General features: G+C 34.8%; 2 protein-coding genes across 2 annotated transcripts; one reads left to right on the top strand and one right to left on the bottom strand.

Moving 5' to 3' along the window:
• The first annotated feature begins 1159 nt into the window (after nucleotides 1-1159).
• LOC114401206 (probable UDP-N-acetylglucosamine--peptide N-acetylglucosaminyltransferase SEC) lies at nucleotides 1160-10440 on the top strand. The gene is made up of 28 exons (XM_028363670.1): nucleotides 1160-1626; nucleotides 2142-2287; nucleotides 2377-2475; nucleotides 2592-2642; nucleotides 3033-3149; nucleotides 3294-3350; nucleotides 4127-4246; nucleotides 4571-4633; nucleotides 4726-4804; nucleotides 5231-5340; nucleotides 5434-5487; nucleotides 5594-5661; nucleotides 5746-5848; nucleotides 6032-6234; nucleotides 6582-6678; nucleotides 7284-7355; nucleotides 7465-7541; nucleotides 7641-7757; nucleotides 7872-7956; nucleotides 8045-8212; nucleotides 8417-8527; nucleotides 8612-8698; nucleotides 8812-8939; nucleotides 9074-9156; nucleotides 9313-9418; nucleotides 9566-9712; nucleotides 9859-9979; nucleotides 10074-10440. The coding sequence occupies exons 1-28, from the start codon at nucleotides 1443-1445 to the stop codon at nucleotides 10185-10187; spliced, it is 2967 nt and encodes a 988-aa protein (XP_028219471.1). The 5' UTR covers nucleotides 1160-1442; the 3' UTR covers nucleotides 10188-10440.
• Nucleotides 10441-11517: 1077 nt separating this feature from the next.
• Nucleotides 11518-12571, bottom strand: LOC114402409 (germin-like protein subfamily 1 member 13). The gene is made up of 2 exons (XM_028364969.1): nucleotides 12391-12571; nucleotides 11518-12277 (listed from the first exon to the last, which is right to left on the bottom strand). Exons 1-2 carry the CDS (start codon nucleotides 12506-12508, stop codon nucleotides 11727-11729), a joined length of 669 nt encoding a protein of 222 aa, XP_028220770.1. The 5' UTR covers nucleotides 12509-12571; the 3' UTR covers nucleotides 11518-11726.
• Between the last annotated feature and the right edge of the window lie 1038 nt (nucleotides 12572-13609).

Below are 13609 nucleotides of genomic sequence, written 5' to 3'. Positions count from 1 at the left end.
TATTATTATCATCATTCTAACTATTATCAATTAGCTACAATAACTACTGAATATTCAAGCACGTGAAAAAGTGAGAATCTTTAAGACTATGTTTGGATATAATGATCAATACAAATTTTAACATATTTTGATGAGAATCATGAAACTGGCCAAATACAGGCTAAAGGCCCAAGTGGAGAAGAACGAAGGCCCAAGTGGAGAAGGACAAAGCCCCCGAGTGGAGAAGGATGAAGGCTCAAGTGGAGAAGGATGAAGGCCCAGAGGCAGAGACACTATCAAGACTATTAATTGTTGCTGAAGGCCCAAGTTAAATATATTTTAGTTATAATTTTTATTTATTGTAATTTTGGCCCAAACTATTTAGAAGGCCCATGTCTATTTTTATCTTTTAGTTCAGATACACTATAAGTATTGGTTTTTGTTTTGAATAAAAAAAACTTTTGACATTTTCATAAAATTGGGTGAGAGTTTCTCTCTGGGTTCCTTGTTGTATCAAGTGATCCGCCCCGTAAGATTCACATCATATTTCTTCACATTTAAAATTGGATATGGATAATCAATAATTTATTTCAAAAATTTGACCTAAGTTATAATTCAAATCCACAAAATCATCTTTAATGGTATGTTTGATGGAAAGAAAAGAAAATAGACATAATGGTGTATTTTTTTTTTGTTTATTTAAAGAGAAAATGAAAAAAATAAGAAAAAAATAACTTATAGAAACAAAAAATTCAATTTTTTCTTTAATTTTCTTTCAATTCAAATTTCATTTTTTCCCCTTTTGTACTCTTTTTCTCTTTCTCAAACGCATAATAAAATGTAGAGATTGTTCTTACCTTATAATATTATCCATATCTTTAATCAGGACTCAACATAAAGATTTTAAAAATGTATTAAATAAAAAAATATATTTTTACTTTTTATTTCTGAATATATTGATTAAAGAGTATATTTTTTTAGTTAAATTTACTTTGTTTTTTATTTAAAAAAGCATGGAAAAGGTGAAAAAATCCATCATGGTTTGTCGGAGGGAAAAAGAAAGATAGCAAAATCACAATATTAAATATCATCACTTAGGTGTCAGCGTATACTGAGATCTTCTTTTACCGAACGGTGGCCTTTTCTTGCTGTCTGACATCAACGGCCAAGATCACTCCAGAGTGAGACCCTCATCACCTATAAAAGACTTCTCCGTCGTGTCACCATTTCCACAGTTTTAACAGAAACGAAGCGAAGCCCCAAAAGAGGAGAGAAAGAAGAATAAACACTCGAGAAATTTCTCACTTAGGGTTTGGATTTTTCGAGTAATCTTCTCTCTCCGTCACTTCATCTCACGCGATCTCGTTCCGATCGCACGCGTTTTAATGATCGTCGTCTTCCGCGGCCTCTGATTCGGCTCTGATCTTCCTCGCCGCACCTCTCCGCACCTCTCCGCCGGAACCATGATCTCCGTGCAGGGCGACCACCACCGCCACCACCACCACTACCACCACCAGCCGCAGCTTCCCGGCTCCGCCGACACCTCTCGGCAGCAGTTCACCGCGGATCGCGTCGAGCCATTCTCCGTCAAGCAGGAACCCGCGTCGCTCACTCTTCTGCCGTTGCGCGGTCATGATTCTAGTGAAGGTTTTTTTCTTCTTCTTCCCTTTAATCTCTATTAACTGTAAATCCAGTTCATTATTGATTTTGTGTTGCAACTTTTTTGTTTTTCCTTGCTCTATTTTTATGGTTTCTGTTTTCGGTACAGTGCGTCATTTTATTGCTTGCTCTTGATGTATTTAATTCAGCCGGTGGCGGATTGTTCAGGAGGTTTTACACTTTTTTCTCGCCAAATACATTGGAAATTAGTTTTAATTTTGTTCTGACTTCATATATTTCATAATATTAGGGTTTATTAGGGGATTTTTAATTGGGAATATTTTTGTATTAATTTTTAATCTATTATTTAATCTCGTGGCTTGTTTTGGTGAGCAAGGATAGCCTATTCGTAGTTGCTTGGCCTTTGTGTTTTCTTTTAGTTGGTAAAGTGTGTGAGCACTTGAAGAAAAGTAAAAAAAATTCGATTGAATCATTTGTATGTATCCTTAGCATTTCATGAAATAATTTGTACTAATGATTTGAAAAAATTCTCCGTGATGCAGTTGATGAAGATGTGCACTTGTCTCTTGCACATCAAATGTACAAGACTGGCAATTATAAGCAAGCCCTAGAACATAGCAACACTGTCTATGAGAGAAATCCGCTCCGTACTGACAACTTACTACTTCTGGGTGCAGTTTATTATCAGGTTTGTTCTTCTTTTATTTTAGTTGATTAGTCTGTCATATGTTGGATGTTTTGTTTATAATCCTAGGTGCTGATTTCTTGTACTGGCAGTTGCATGATTTTGATATGTGTGTTGCAAAAAATGAAGAAGCACTGAGGATTGAGCCACACTTTGCTGAGTGTTACGGGAATATGGCAAATGCATGGAAGGTTAGTAGCCGCCGCTAATCCAGTGTGACTGTGATGGAGCCTGTTATACTATTTTTTGTGTGCAGTAGGCGAATTTCATACATTTTCCAGAATTAATAGAGCTTTATCTTGTGCAGGAGAAAGGAAACATTGACCTTGCAATTCGCTATTACTTGATTGCCATTGAGGTCTGTATGCAATTCTTGACTAATAACTGTAGTTTGTTTTGTGAATGCTTTATGAGCTTTTTTGTTGCTTTGTTTTACTTTTCTTTTCTTTTGTATTATTATTATTACTCCTCCTCCTCCTCCTCCCCAGTTCCGTACCCATGTTTCTCAACCAAAATTCCCATTATCTGTGTCAAACAACCATATCAGCTTCACCATAAAATTCTTTGGTGCTCGTTCTTATTATGAGAATGATGCTTTGTTATTCATGTTAAAGTTTTATCTTTCAATGGTTAGTCATTTCCCGTTTCATTTGATGCAAATTTTCCTTACATACTTTATTGTATGTTTTTGTGCAATCCTTGATTGGTTTATTTAACCTATTGTCTCCTCTTGATTTTGCTTCTGTAGCTCCGTCCCAATTTTGCTGATGCATGGTCAAATCTAGCTAGTGCATACATGCGTAAAGGAAGACTCACTGAAGCAGCCCAGTGTTGTCGTCAAGCACTTGCTATAAATCCTCTAATGGTATTATTTGCTTCTTGTTTGATGACAGTAGCTTCTCGTGCTAAGTAGTAGTTATTCAGAAAGCATAGTTTGTAATCTTTTACTTTTGTTTTAAATTCTGTTTTCATGTGGTTTATGCGATTGTTTTCTACTGTACTACTACAGGTTGATGCCCATAGCAACTTGGGTAATCTTATGAAAGCTCAAGGCTTGGTGCAAGAAGTAAGTCCTATCATTTGATAATGTATTATCTTGTTTAAGTGATATTCTTTTGAGTTTTGAGGTTTTTCTACGAACTATAATTTTGTTTTTTGACCATCAGTTCTTACCGCTTAGGAGATTAGTCTTTTCTTAATGACCTTTCTGCCACAGTGGGACATCTCTGAAATTGGATTTGTTGTACCACTTTTCTGCTTCTTTAGCCAGTATAGTTTCTCTAAAGTGGAATTGGGCTTCCAAGTCTTAGACTATGCTCTACTTGATTAGCAAGTATGAGTAATATTCCATCCTGTTGGATTAGTTGTTTTATGTGAGAGATTTGACCTTTTTAAGACCTTTTCTGCCATAATGCTACTTAACCAGATCTTTGTGTACCGCATCATGCTGTCAGAGCCATTATCGTTTCTTTACCCTAATGTGGCTTCTAGTTTGAGATGCTTATCTACTGGATTCCCCAGAATGAGTGACAGCATTGGATATTATGCTGGTCATACTTATCTTCCATTTTCTGTATAGCCACATAAGAGTAGTAAAAATGGCTGTGTGCTGGCCTTGAAACCTGGAGGGCTCCTTCAGTGCTTTGTATTTTGTACCCTAAATCTTTTCTTTACAATTTAGTTACTGATTTAAGTAATTCGTGCATGGGAACTGTGTTCAAATACACAGTTTGATACAGATATCAAGTTGTTGTCTTCAAGCCAGGACTCAGATGATGGTTGCTCTTGTTGTAACTTCCATCTCCAAGACTGCAAATAGTCAGAATCTAACATTTTTTGCAGGCATACAGTTGTTACCTTGAGGCATTGCGCATTCAACCTACCTTCGCTATTGCATGGTCAAATCTTGCTGGTCTGTTCATGGAGTCTGGTGATTTCAACAGAGCCCTTCAGTATTACAAGGTATGTCTCTTTTCTACATTACATGCTCGAGTGAAATTCTTAAACTTGTGATAGATGTCAGTGGTGCATCAGATTGTCTGATTAATTTTGTTGAATTTGCTCGTGATGTTTCTTTCTCATTACTAAATGATGTTTACCTGTAAGAGGGACTCCTGTAAGTGTTGATATATCATACATATGTGCTGTGCATTTGTCTTCCTTAAATTTGTGCTGTTTGCTTCATGCTCGTGAAATCCTGATATATTTATATTCAGAATTGTCTCTGATGCTGCTCATACTATTCTGTCATTATATATTCTCTTTTATTTTTGAAAAATATTTCAGGAAGCAGTAAAACTAAAACCTTCCTTCCCTGATGCATATCTGAACCTTGGGAATGTATACAAGGTATGGTGTTTAGCATGATTGGTTGGATAGGATTAGTACTTTAATTGTTTTTGTTGGAAACCTGAAAGTTTTCTTTATTCTCCCTATATCAGGCTTTAGGGATGCCTCAAGAAGCTATTGCATGTTATCAACATGCTCTTCAGACACGGCCAAACTATGGCATGGCTTATGGTGGGTTCTGTTGTTTTATTTCTTTATCTGTTTGCTGCTAATTTATTTTCTTGATACTAGATCAGTGCAAAGACTTTGAATATTAATGAAGATCTAAAACTCTTTTTATAATCAGTAGTTGTATAACCATTGCACAATTGATATTTGCATAATTGGTGGACTATCTATCTAGTTCTAAAATCACTATCAATGACATGTCACAAATGGCCATTGATATATTGTAGCATAATTGGTTTATCTATCTTGCTGTTCATGCAAAATATCATTTTGAAAATTGTAAAACAGTGAATAAATGTGTCCTATATGCAGATAACTATTGCCCATTGGCAAACTCCAAATTTACTTTTCATTTATTCAAATTATGCTGCTTTACAATTACCGATATAGTAAACCTAATTTATACTAATCACTTCAAATGGTAAACAGGTAATTTGGCCAGTATATATTATGAGCAAGGTCAACTGGACATGGCAATTCTACACTATAAACAAGCTGTTGCATGTGATCCCAGATTTTTGGAAGCTTACAATAACTTGGTTGGTTTCTTCTTGTGTCATAATTGGTTTAAAAAACCTGAACATGCAATTTTATGTGCAATTATATAATTATTTTATTTGATTTTCTTATAGGGTAATGCTCTAAAAGATGTTGGCAGAGTGGAGGAAGCAATCCAGTGCTATAATGTATATTCTTTCCTTATCCTGTGGCCTTACAATACATATATTTCTAGTCATTATGCTTTACTGCCATTAAAATCCCTACTCAATGTACTTTTTCTGGGTGATGAAGCAATGCCTTACGTTACAGCCCAACCATCCACAAGCATTGACCAATCTTGGAAATATATACATGGAATGGTATGTAGTCCCTCGGATCATCATGTTAATGGTAGTAATTTGTGTGGTACACGCTAGACAACGAGTTTTCTTGGTTAAATGCAGGAACATGGTAGCTGCTGCTGCTCAATATTATAAAGCTACACTGAATGTAACAACTGGATTGTCTGCTCCTTATAACAACCTTGCCATTATCTATAAGCAGCAGGTAGCTCTGATGTGAAATAATCATGGATACAGTGTCTGTATGTGTTAATTGTTAATGCATTGGTTGGGTTAAGTCTATGTAGGCTTGAGGGGGGGCTGTAAGGATCAGAAGCTTTTACAAAAACATTGTTGAAAAAAATTATCATTACTAATGTTTTGTTCTTTTGTGGGCAAATTATTGCAGGGAAATTATGTTGATGCCATATCATGCTACAATGAGGTCCTCCGCATTGATCCCTTGGCAGCTGATGGGCTAGTTAATAGAGGCAATACGTATAAGGAGATTGGTAGAGTTAGTGATGCTATCCAGGATTACATACGGGCAATTGCTGTCAGACCCACCATGGCTGAAGCCCATGCTAATTTGGCTTCGGCTTATAAAGATAGGTATGCTAATTTTTAGTTTTGCTTCTTGGTGGTGAAGTCCATGGCATAATACTCTCAACTTAAGAAAATAAGGAAAACTACATTCTTAGCCAGCACAAGCTTGAAATATAGGTATCCTTTAGTCTGATATTGAATTTGAGCCTGGAACTAACAGTCTTTTAGGAATTATTTTTCTTAATTCTTTTCTACTCTAGTTGACTGCATTATTAGTTAAGTTTCTTGTGTTTTGTAAACTTCATATTGTCCCATTGCCCTTGCAGAACCTTTGTGTGACTTGTGTAAACAATTTGATCTCTAGATATGTGGTCATATCTGTAAGTTAATCTAAATTATGTCGCCTATTTCAGTGGACATGTAGAGGCTGCTGTGAAGAGCTATAAACAAGCATTGATTCTTCGTCCAGACTTCCCTGAAGCAACTTGCAATCTCCTTCATACATACCAGGTTTTGTCCATTCTTTATTATAATATTTATTATTTTCAGTGATTTTGGCAGAGTATCTTTTGATATAATCCTGTTGCTTATGTGTTAGATGAATTCATTATCTTCTATCCCAATGCACCCCCAATATGGTTAAGTGGCTATTGCTTTGATTGGCTTCAGATAGATGTTGCTGGTCATGTCATGTGGTTGGAATGAATAATAAGTATAGCCTTCTGTTGTTAAAGCTGATTGGATTATATCATAAACTTGGGTTTTGGATTTGCTTTCCAGTAAAATTGATTGAAGTCATGGTTTAAATGATGCTCTATATGTTATAATGCAACAATGTTCTCTCATTGTTGTTTACTTTTTATCTTTAGCATTGCCTTCAATGCCTTGTGATGATGCTCTGCCCATTCCCACAACCTAAAAAGAAATTACAGTGTTAATTTCTGTCTGTTAGCGTGTGAAATGTATTTAAATGTCATTTCCTCATTGTCTGGTTATCACAATGCTTTGCTCTGCTAGTTCATGATCAAGTATTGGTAGTACTTTTAAAATTATTTAGGTATAGTTTGTAATTTCATTTGGCATCAATGTGTACATAATCTTTTGTCATGTTGCAGTGTGTATGCTGTTGGGAGGATCGTGATAAAATGTTCAAGGAAGTTGAAGCGATAATCAGGAGGCAGATTAATGTCAGTAGCAATGAATACTCCATTTGCTTTTCTTCTATTAAAGATGTATATAATGATATGGTACAAACATGCTTGTTTGAATATCCTTCAATTATCCTTTGTCTTTCAGATGTCCGTTATTCCTAGTGTCCAGCCATTCCATGCAATAGCATATCCACTTGACCCAATGCTTGCTCTGGAAATTAGGTATGAATATTACTGTTTATAGGATGCACAACCAATTAAAAGAAATATGAAATGTTCTATTCTATAGTATATTATATCCTTTCCATTCTCTTTTTGCAGCCGTAAATATGCTGCACACTGCTCGGTAATTGCATCTCGTTTTTCTCTTCCTCCATTCAACCATCCTGCTCCTATTCCAATCAAGCGCGAGGGAGGATATGAAAGACTAAGGGTTGGGTATGTCAATTTTGTAGCTAAATCTCTAAATAGTTTTCTCCCTCTTTACTTCTGTTTTATCTGTATCAAAAAATTTTGTTATATTTTTAAGCTTGGGAAACTTTTGGGTTGCAGTTATGTTAGTAGTGACTTTGGTAATCATCCCTTGTCACATCTCATGGGATCTGTTTTTGGTATGCACAACAGGAAGAATGTTGAGGTATTTAATGTGGTTTCATCAAACCTATTTGTCTTGCAAATTTTATTTCTTCTGTTCTCATTGTATTATTATCAATCTATTTGTGTAGGTGTTCTGCTATGCCTTGAGTGTTAATGATGGTACTGAATGGAGGCAACGTATTCAGTCTGAAGCAGAGCACTTTGTAGATGTATCTGCCATGTCATCGGATGCAATAGCAAAAATGATTAATGAGGATAAGATACATATCCTTGTCAACCTAAATGGTTATACAAAGGTAGGGAGTCATTCTTTTATGTTCTTTCTAGTATTTAAGCTTCATAATTAATTCAATTTTGTTCTATCAAAGTTGGTTTTATACTTCTATTTTACTTGTTTACTATAGACTTGCGAGTGACTTTTTCCCCCCTGTTGTTTGAAACCGTAATTGTATCATGGCCTGGTAAATTTTATGCTTGGATTTTCCCTCATTATTTTTCAGGGTGCCAGAAATGAGATATTTGCTATGCAACCTGCACCCATTCAAGTTTCATATATGGGATTCCCTGGAACAACTGGGGCTACTTACATAGACTACTTAGTCACTGATGAGGTTAGATACTTGATGCTTGCAGATGAGTGAGAGAATGATTTGCTATAACTCATTACATGCTTCCTGATTTCTTATTACTTGCAGTTTGTTTCACCACTACGGTATGCAAATATATATTCAGAGAAGATTGTACATCTACCGCATTGCTACTTTGTAAATGATTATAAACAGGTTATTTTTTTGAACTTTTAATGCATAATCTTGGGCTTAATTTTGTTTGTGTTTTTTATGTATTTGTATGCTTGGCATTGAGTGTCTTTATCCTGCATGTTTTGTTTGTTCAGAAAAATCAGGATGTGTTAGATCCAAACTGCCCACACAAACGATCAGATTATGGTCTACCTGAGGATAAATTTATATTTGCATGCTTCAATCAACTTTACAAGATGGATCCTGAAATATTTAATACATGGTAATGTCAGGATGCTCTTTATTGCTTGTTTATATAGAATATAATATCCCTCAATTATGTTCCATATTTCTTCTATTTTTCCAAAATTTGGCATCTTATTCTCTGCATGTCTGACAATGCTTGTATTATTTTAGGTGTAATATTCTTAAACGGGTACCCAACAGTGCACTCTGGCTCCTCAGATTTCCTGCAGCTGGGGAAATGAGACTGAGAGCATGTATGTGTTGTCGTTTGATTATGTTTTTTAGACTCTGATCGGTAATATCAGGTTTCATTTTTATTTGTTCTCCAATGGGCATTGTCCTTGTGAATACGCATAGTTCTTTTCAAGTTATTATTATCCTATTTGTATTGAGTGCTGGACGTCTTTCAGATGCTGCTGCACAAGGGGTACAGCCGGATCAAATTATTTTCACAGATGTTGCAATGAAGAATGAACACATCAGACGGAGTTCTTTAGCAGACTTATTCCTTGACTCGTAATTACTGACCTGTATTTTTTTTATTTGTGTCTTTATTTTCCTGTTCGCATCCAGTTGGCCCTCTCCCCTCTCCTGTTCTGCTTCCAGTTGTTCACTTATATAGTTTTTCTTCGTTTTATGTGCGTGGACTTTGTTTTCTTTTAGGCCTTTATGCAATGCACATACAACAGGAACAGATATACTATGGGCAGGTTTGCCAATGGTTACTCTGCCTCTTGAGAAAATGGCTACTAGGGTTGCTGGGTCACTCTGTCTTGCCACTGGACTAGGGGAGGAGATGATTGTTAGCAGGTTAGCAGCTTCCAGTTTGTTTTTTGTTTAGTGCTCTGCCAGACTTCTAACTTTTCAAAGATTAGGCAGTGCCCGATTTGCTTACTTATTTTTGTAAACTTCTTCCTGCCTTTTACTTAATTTTCAACTTTTGTGAAACCGTGTAGCATGGAAGAGTATGAAGATAGAGCAGTCTCATTGGCTCTGAATCGGCCGAAGCTTCAGGCTCTTACTAATAAGCTTAAAGCTGTACGCATGACTTGCCCTCTATTTGACACGGCCCGTTGGGTGAGTTCGACATTATATAAACCCTCTATACAACAATCTTATGGTATTTCCGTTGCCTGTTCAGTTCTTTAAGTTGCTGCACTGAATATTGCAGGTGAGGAATCTTGAGAGATCATATTTTAAAATGTGGAATCTGCATTGCTCTGGTCAACGTCCACAGCATTTTAAGGTCACTGAAAATGATCTAGAATGTCCTTATGACAGGTAGACGTAGGAATTAGACGGGAATGTAGATAAAGAAAATTAAGAGGCGTAGTTACCCACATTGTTGAGGCGTAGTTACTCAAAATGTTGATGGGCTATTTAGTTACTCATTGTTGATGATGTATTACCTTACCTCGGATTAGTAAAAGAGAAAATTCGTGACGTACTCATCACCGTCGGTGGACTACCCCGTAGTAGTAAGAGAGTAAAACAATGTGACTTATTCTTATTTATAAAAGAAAATGTTTGGCTTTTTAGTTCTGCCTTCTCTCTCTCTCTCTCTTTGGATGAGGAATTTTGAGTGGAATTTAATTTGAAATTGAGTTTATGAATGCATTGAGTAAATAAATTATTATTAATTGAAATGACTTGTTTGGGCATTAAAATTTTAGAGATTTCTAAAATATGGGCATTCTAAAAGATTATTTTCAAGTAATATGAAGGAATTTTAATGTGCAGTGAAAATAGTTTAGTTGATTACAAATTTATTGGATCGAGATTATCTTTTGTAATCATTATTTTGAGTACACGATAAAATAGAATGAATGAACTGAGGCAGTATTTTACAACTGCTTAATCATCTTAAATAAACATTAAATAATTTTATTTAAATAAAATATTTGGAATATAAGAAATTTCAATCGCTTTATTTAACTAAATTGTTATAAAAATAAAAAATTTAATTGAAATGCCAATTAGATATTTATATATTTTAAATTTTTTGAAAATTTGAAATCTTAGGGAGTATTTTGGCAGGATAGGAGTTAGAGCTATTAGTAATGATAATAATAATTTAAGAAAAATATATCAAAAATAAAATCGCTCTCTCTTCCAAACCCGAGTCGGTGACACACATTTGTGCCTGTGAATAATAGCCAAATAATTTTAAATATTATTTTATTAGGTCTAGTAAAAATTTTCTTGGTACATATACTTTCAAGGTTTAATGTCATCTTTCTGATAACTTTTTAAAAGTTTATTACTAAATAAGCCATAAGCCTTTGATTTATCTTATTGAAGACTCAACTTTTTATGTATATTACTGTGCCTATGTCTAATTATTCAAATTAAAAAGATTTTTTTTTAAAAATTGTCTATTTTATTTCTTATACCTAATGGTGGGTGATTTAAAGTAGTACACATGATGTCATGTGTTCAAATTTTAGTACATATTTGTGCACAAATAATTTATTACTTGCAAAAACTTGACTTAGTCTAGCTGATGTAAGCTCCATCACATATCTTATCCAACAATTTGACCCATTTCCACCGGTTAGTATCCAATATTGGCATATAACTTGTAAGACTTGTATGTGTTTGGCACGTTATTGTCCTTTGTTATTAGACTTTAAATATTGATATATGAAATCAAGTTCACATCCACACAAAACAACTGTGTTACACATATAATAGCCACATGCATTCCATTTATTTAATATAGTATATAGTAATTGACTATTGCATGAAGCAGAATTGAGAAAATCATTTATCCAACCTAGGCCAGAGCAAGATGTACGGTATCGCGATTCTATTATGTTCCCACCTAACTATTGTTGTACCAGAATTGCTTCTGAAGGTAGTCGATTACGTTTTTGCCCACTTGAAAAGCTTTGGCAAGAACTTCATCAGAGATAGGAGGTTTAGATCCAAACACAGCATTTGCAATGGTAATAACTCCAGGGTTTTGGCTACTAAGACCAGCAATGGCCAAAGCATTTCCATAACCTATGTTTTGCTGGAAGTGAATGAGCCCAATAGGGAACACAAACACATCACCCTTGTTCAGCACTTTGGTGAATAAACGGTTATCGTTTTGATTGGACGCAACAAAGCCAACATAGAGGGTACCTTCCAAGACTACAAGAATCTCTGTCCCTCGAGGGTGAGTGTGTGGAGGGTTCAAACCCTTTGGTGCAAAATCTATGCGTGCCAAGGAAATGCCAAGTGTGTTGAGCCCTAATATTTCATTAACCGTGACAGCTGTCACCTTTGAGCCTAGGGGGTTTGAAGTGTTTCCGGGTCCCAATCCAGGAAAGAAGAAATCTTCAGCCTTAGCAAGCTTTGGATCCTTGCAAAATTTTCCATTCACGAACACTGCACATTAAAAAACCAAATCACTTAGAAACTAGTTTTATGATGATTATTTTTTACTCAAAATATACTAGAACCAAAATTTATGTAAGAGTAAGAATATAAAACGTATATACCACCAGTTTTGGTATCATTGATAGCCACACAAAAGTCTTGCAGGGGGCTTGGATCATAAGCAAAGGCAATGGAGGATGCCAAAGCCAATAGCACAACGAAGAAGTAAACAACCTTCATTTCTCCCTCTCTCGCTACTAACTTAATTCTAAGTGTGTGAGAGACTTGTATTTTGTAGCATGGGAAGTTAGCTATTTATAGGACGAACCCATTGATATATATATATATATATATATATTACCAATTCTAGGATTAGTTAACTATTTGATGGTTGAAGCATTCGTAATGACTAAATATGCTTGTCAAAATATTAGATTAAGATGTCCCACATCAACGTCATGATAAATTTTTCAGTATTACCTTCTACAACTGAAATTGTAGGTATCCAATACCTGTGCTTGAAAAATTAGTTTTATAATGGGAGCTGGTGAATATGATATAGAGTTGTTAGATTTGAGACCAGGCGGCTAAAATTTTCTAAGCATTTCCCTTTCTAGACAGACTAGAAGACTAGAAGAACTAGTGCCACACATCAATGGTTTCATTTTTTCTTTTTGCCTAAGTGTTTCATTGGTGCTCAACGTTACGGTTTAGATATTACTGTAATTTAAAATTAGTAATCACGGCTATTTTAAATTGGGATTGTCTAACTTATTCTAAACAAAAATGGGGCTAAATTACCTCATCACACCTGATCGATATAATTCTCTATATATGTACTTTAACATGACTGATTGAAAGTATTAATTACACCAAATTGGTACAATATATAGGGCTAATTATTTCTATTTTCACTTAGGATAATTTAGAGACCCCATTTAAGTTTAGTAATTACTTCAATTTCTTGTAAGTATGAACATTTTACGCTATAATTTTCATTAATTGAAAGTGTTTAAGCAATTAGTGTTGTCCACTGTGAATTTTATTTTTAAAATATTCCAACAATTTGTGTTGTCCAGGGGCTAAACATGTAGATTAGTTATCGACTGTTATAGCATGGATCTGGTATCTTTCCTTGCTTATTTTCTTATATCTTTGCTCATTTCAATTAAGGGAAAAGATATATATATATATATATATATATATATATATATATATATATATATATATATATATATATATATATATATATATAGTACGAAACTGATATATACAAATGGTATTTTGGAGAAATTTTATTGAAGACAATATCTTAGCTGATCCCACCATGTATGGTAGTGC

Source organism: Glycine soja, chromosome 20 (genome assembly GCF_004193775.1).
Source record: "Glycine soja cultivar W05 chromosome 20, ASM419377v2, whole genome shotgun sequence".
NCBI lineage: Eukaryota > Viridiplantae > Streptophyta > Magnoliopsida > Fabales > Fabaceae > Glycine > Glycine soja.
Note: the sequence above shows the minus strand (reverse complement) of the source record. Positions and strands in the feature narration are given on the sequence as shown.

Coding starts and splice junctions, on each gene's coding strand:
- LOC114401206 (XM_028363670.1), top strand. CDS start 1,443: ATGATCTCCGTGCAGGGCGACCACCACCGCCACCACCACCACTACCAC. Junction 2,643..3,032: donor ATTACTTGATTGCCATTGAG/GTCTGTATGCAA, acceptor TTGCTTCTGTAG/CTCCGTCCCAATTTTGCTGA. Junction 9,713..9,858: donor GAGGAGATGATTGTTAGCAG/GTTAGCAGCTTC, acceptor GAAACCGTGTAG/CATGGAAGAGTATGAAGATA.
- LOC114402409 (XM_028364969.1), bottom strand. CDS start 12,508: ATGAAGGTTGTTTACTTCTTCGTTGTGCTATTGGCTTTGGCATCCTCC. Junction 12,278..12,390: donor CAATGATACCAAAACTGGTG/GTATATACGTTT, acceptor TTTAATGTGCAG/TGTTCGTGAATGGAAAATTT.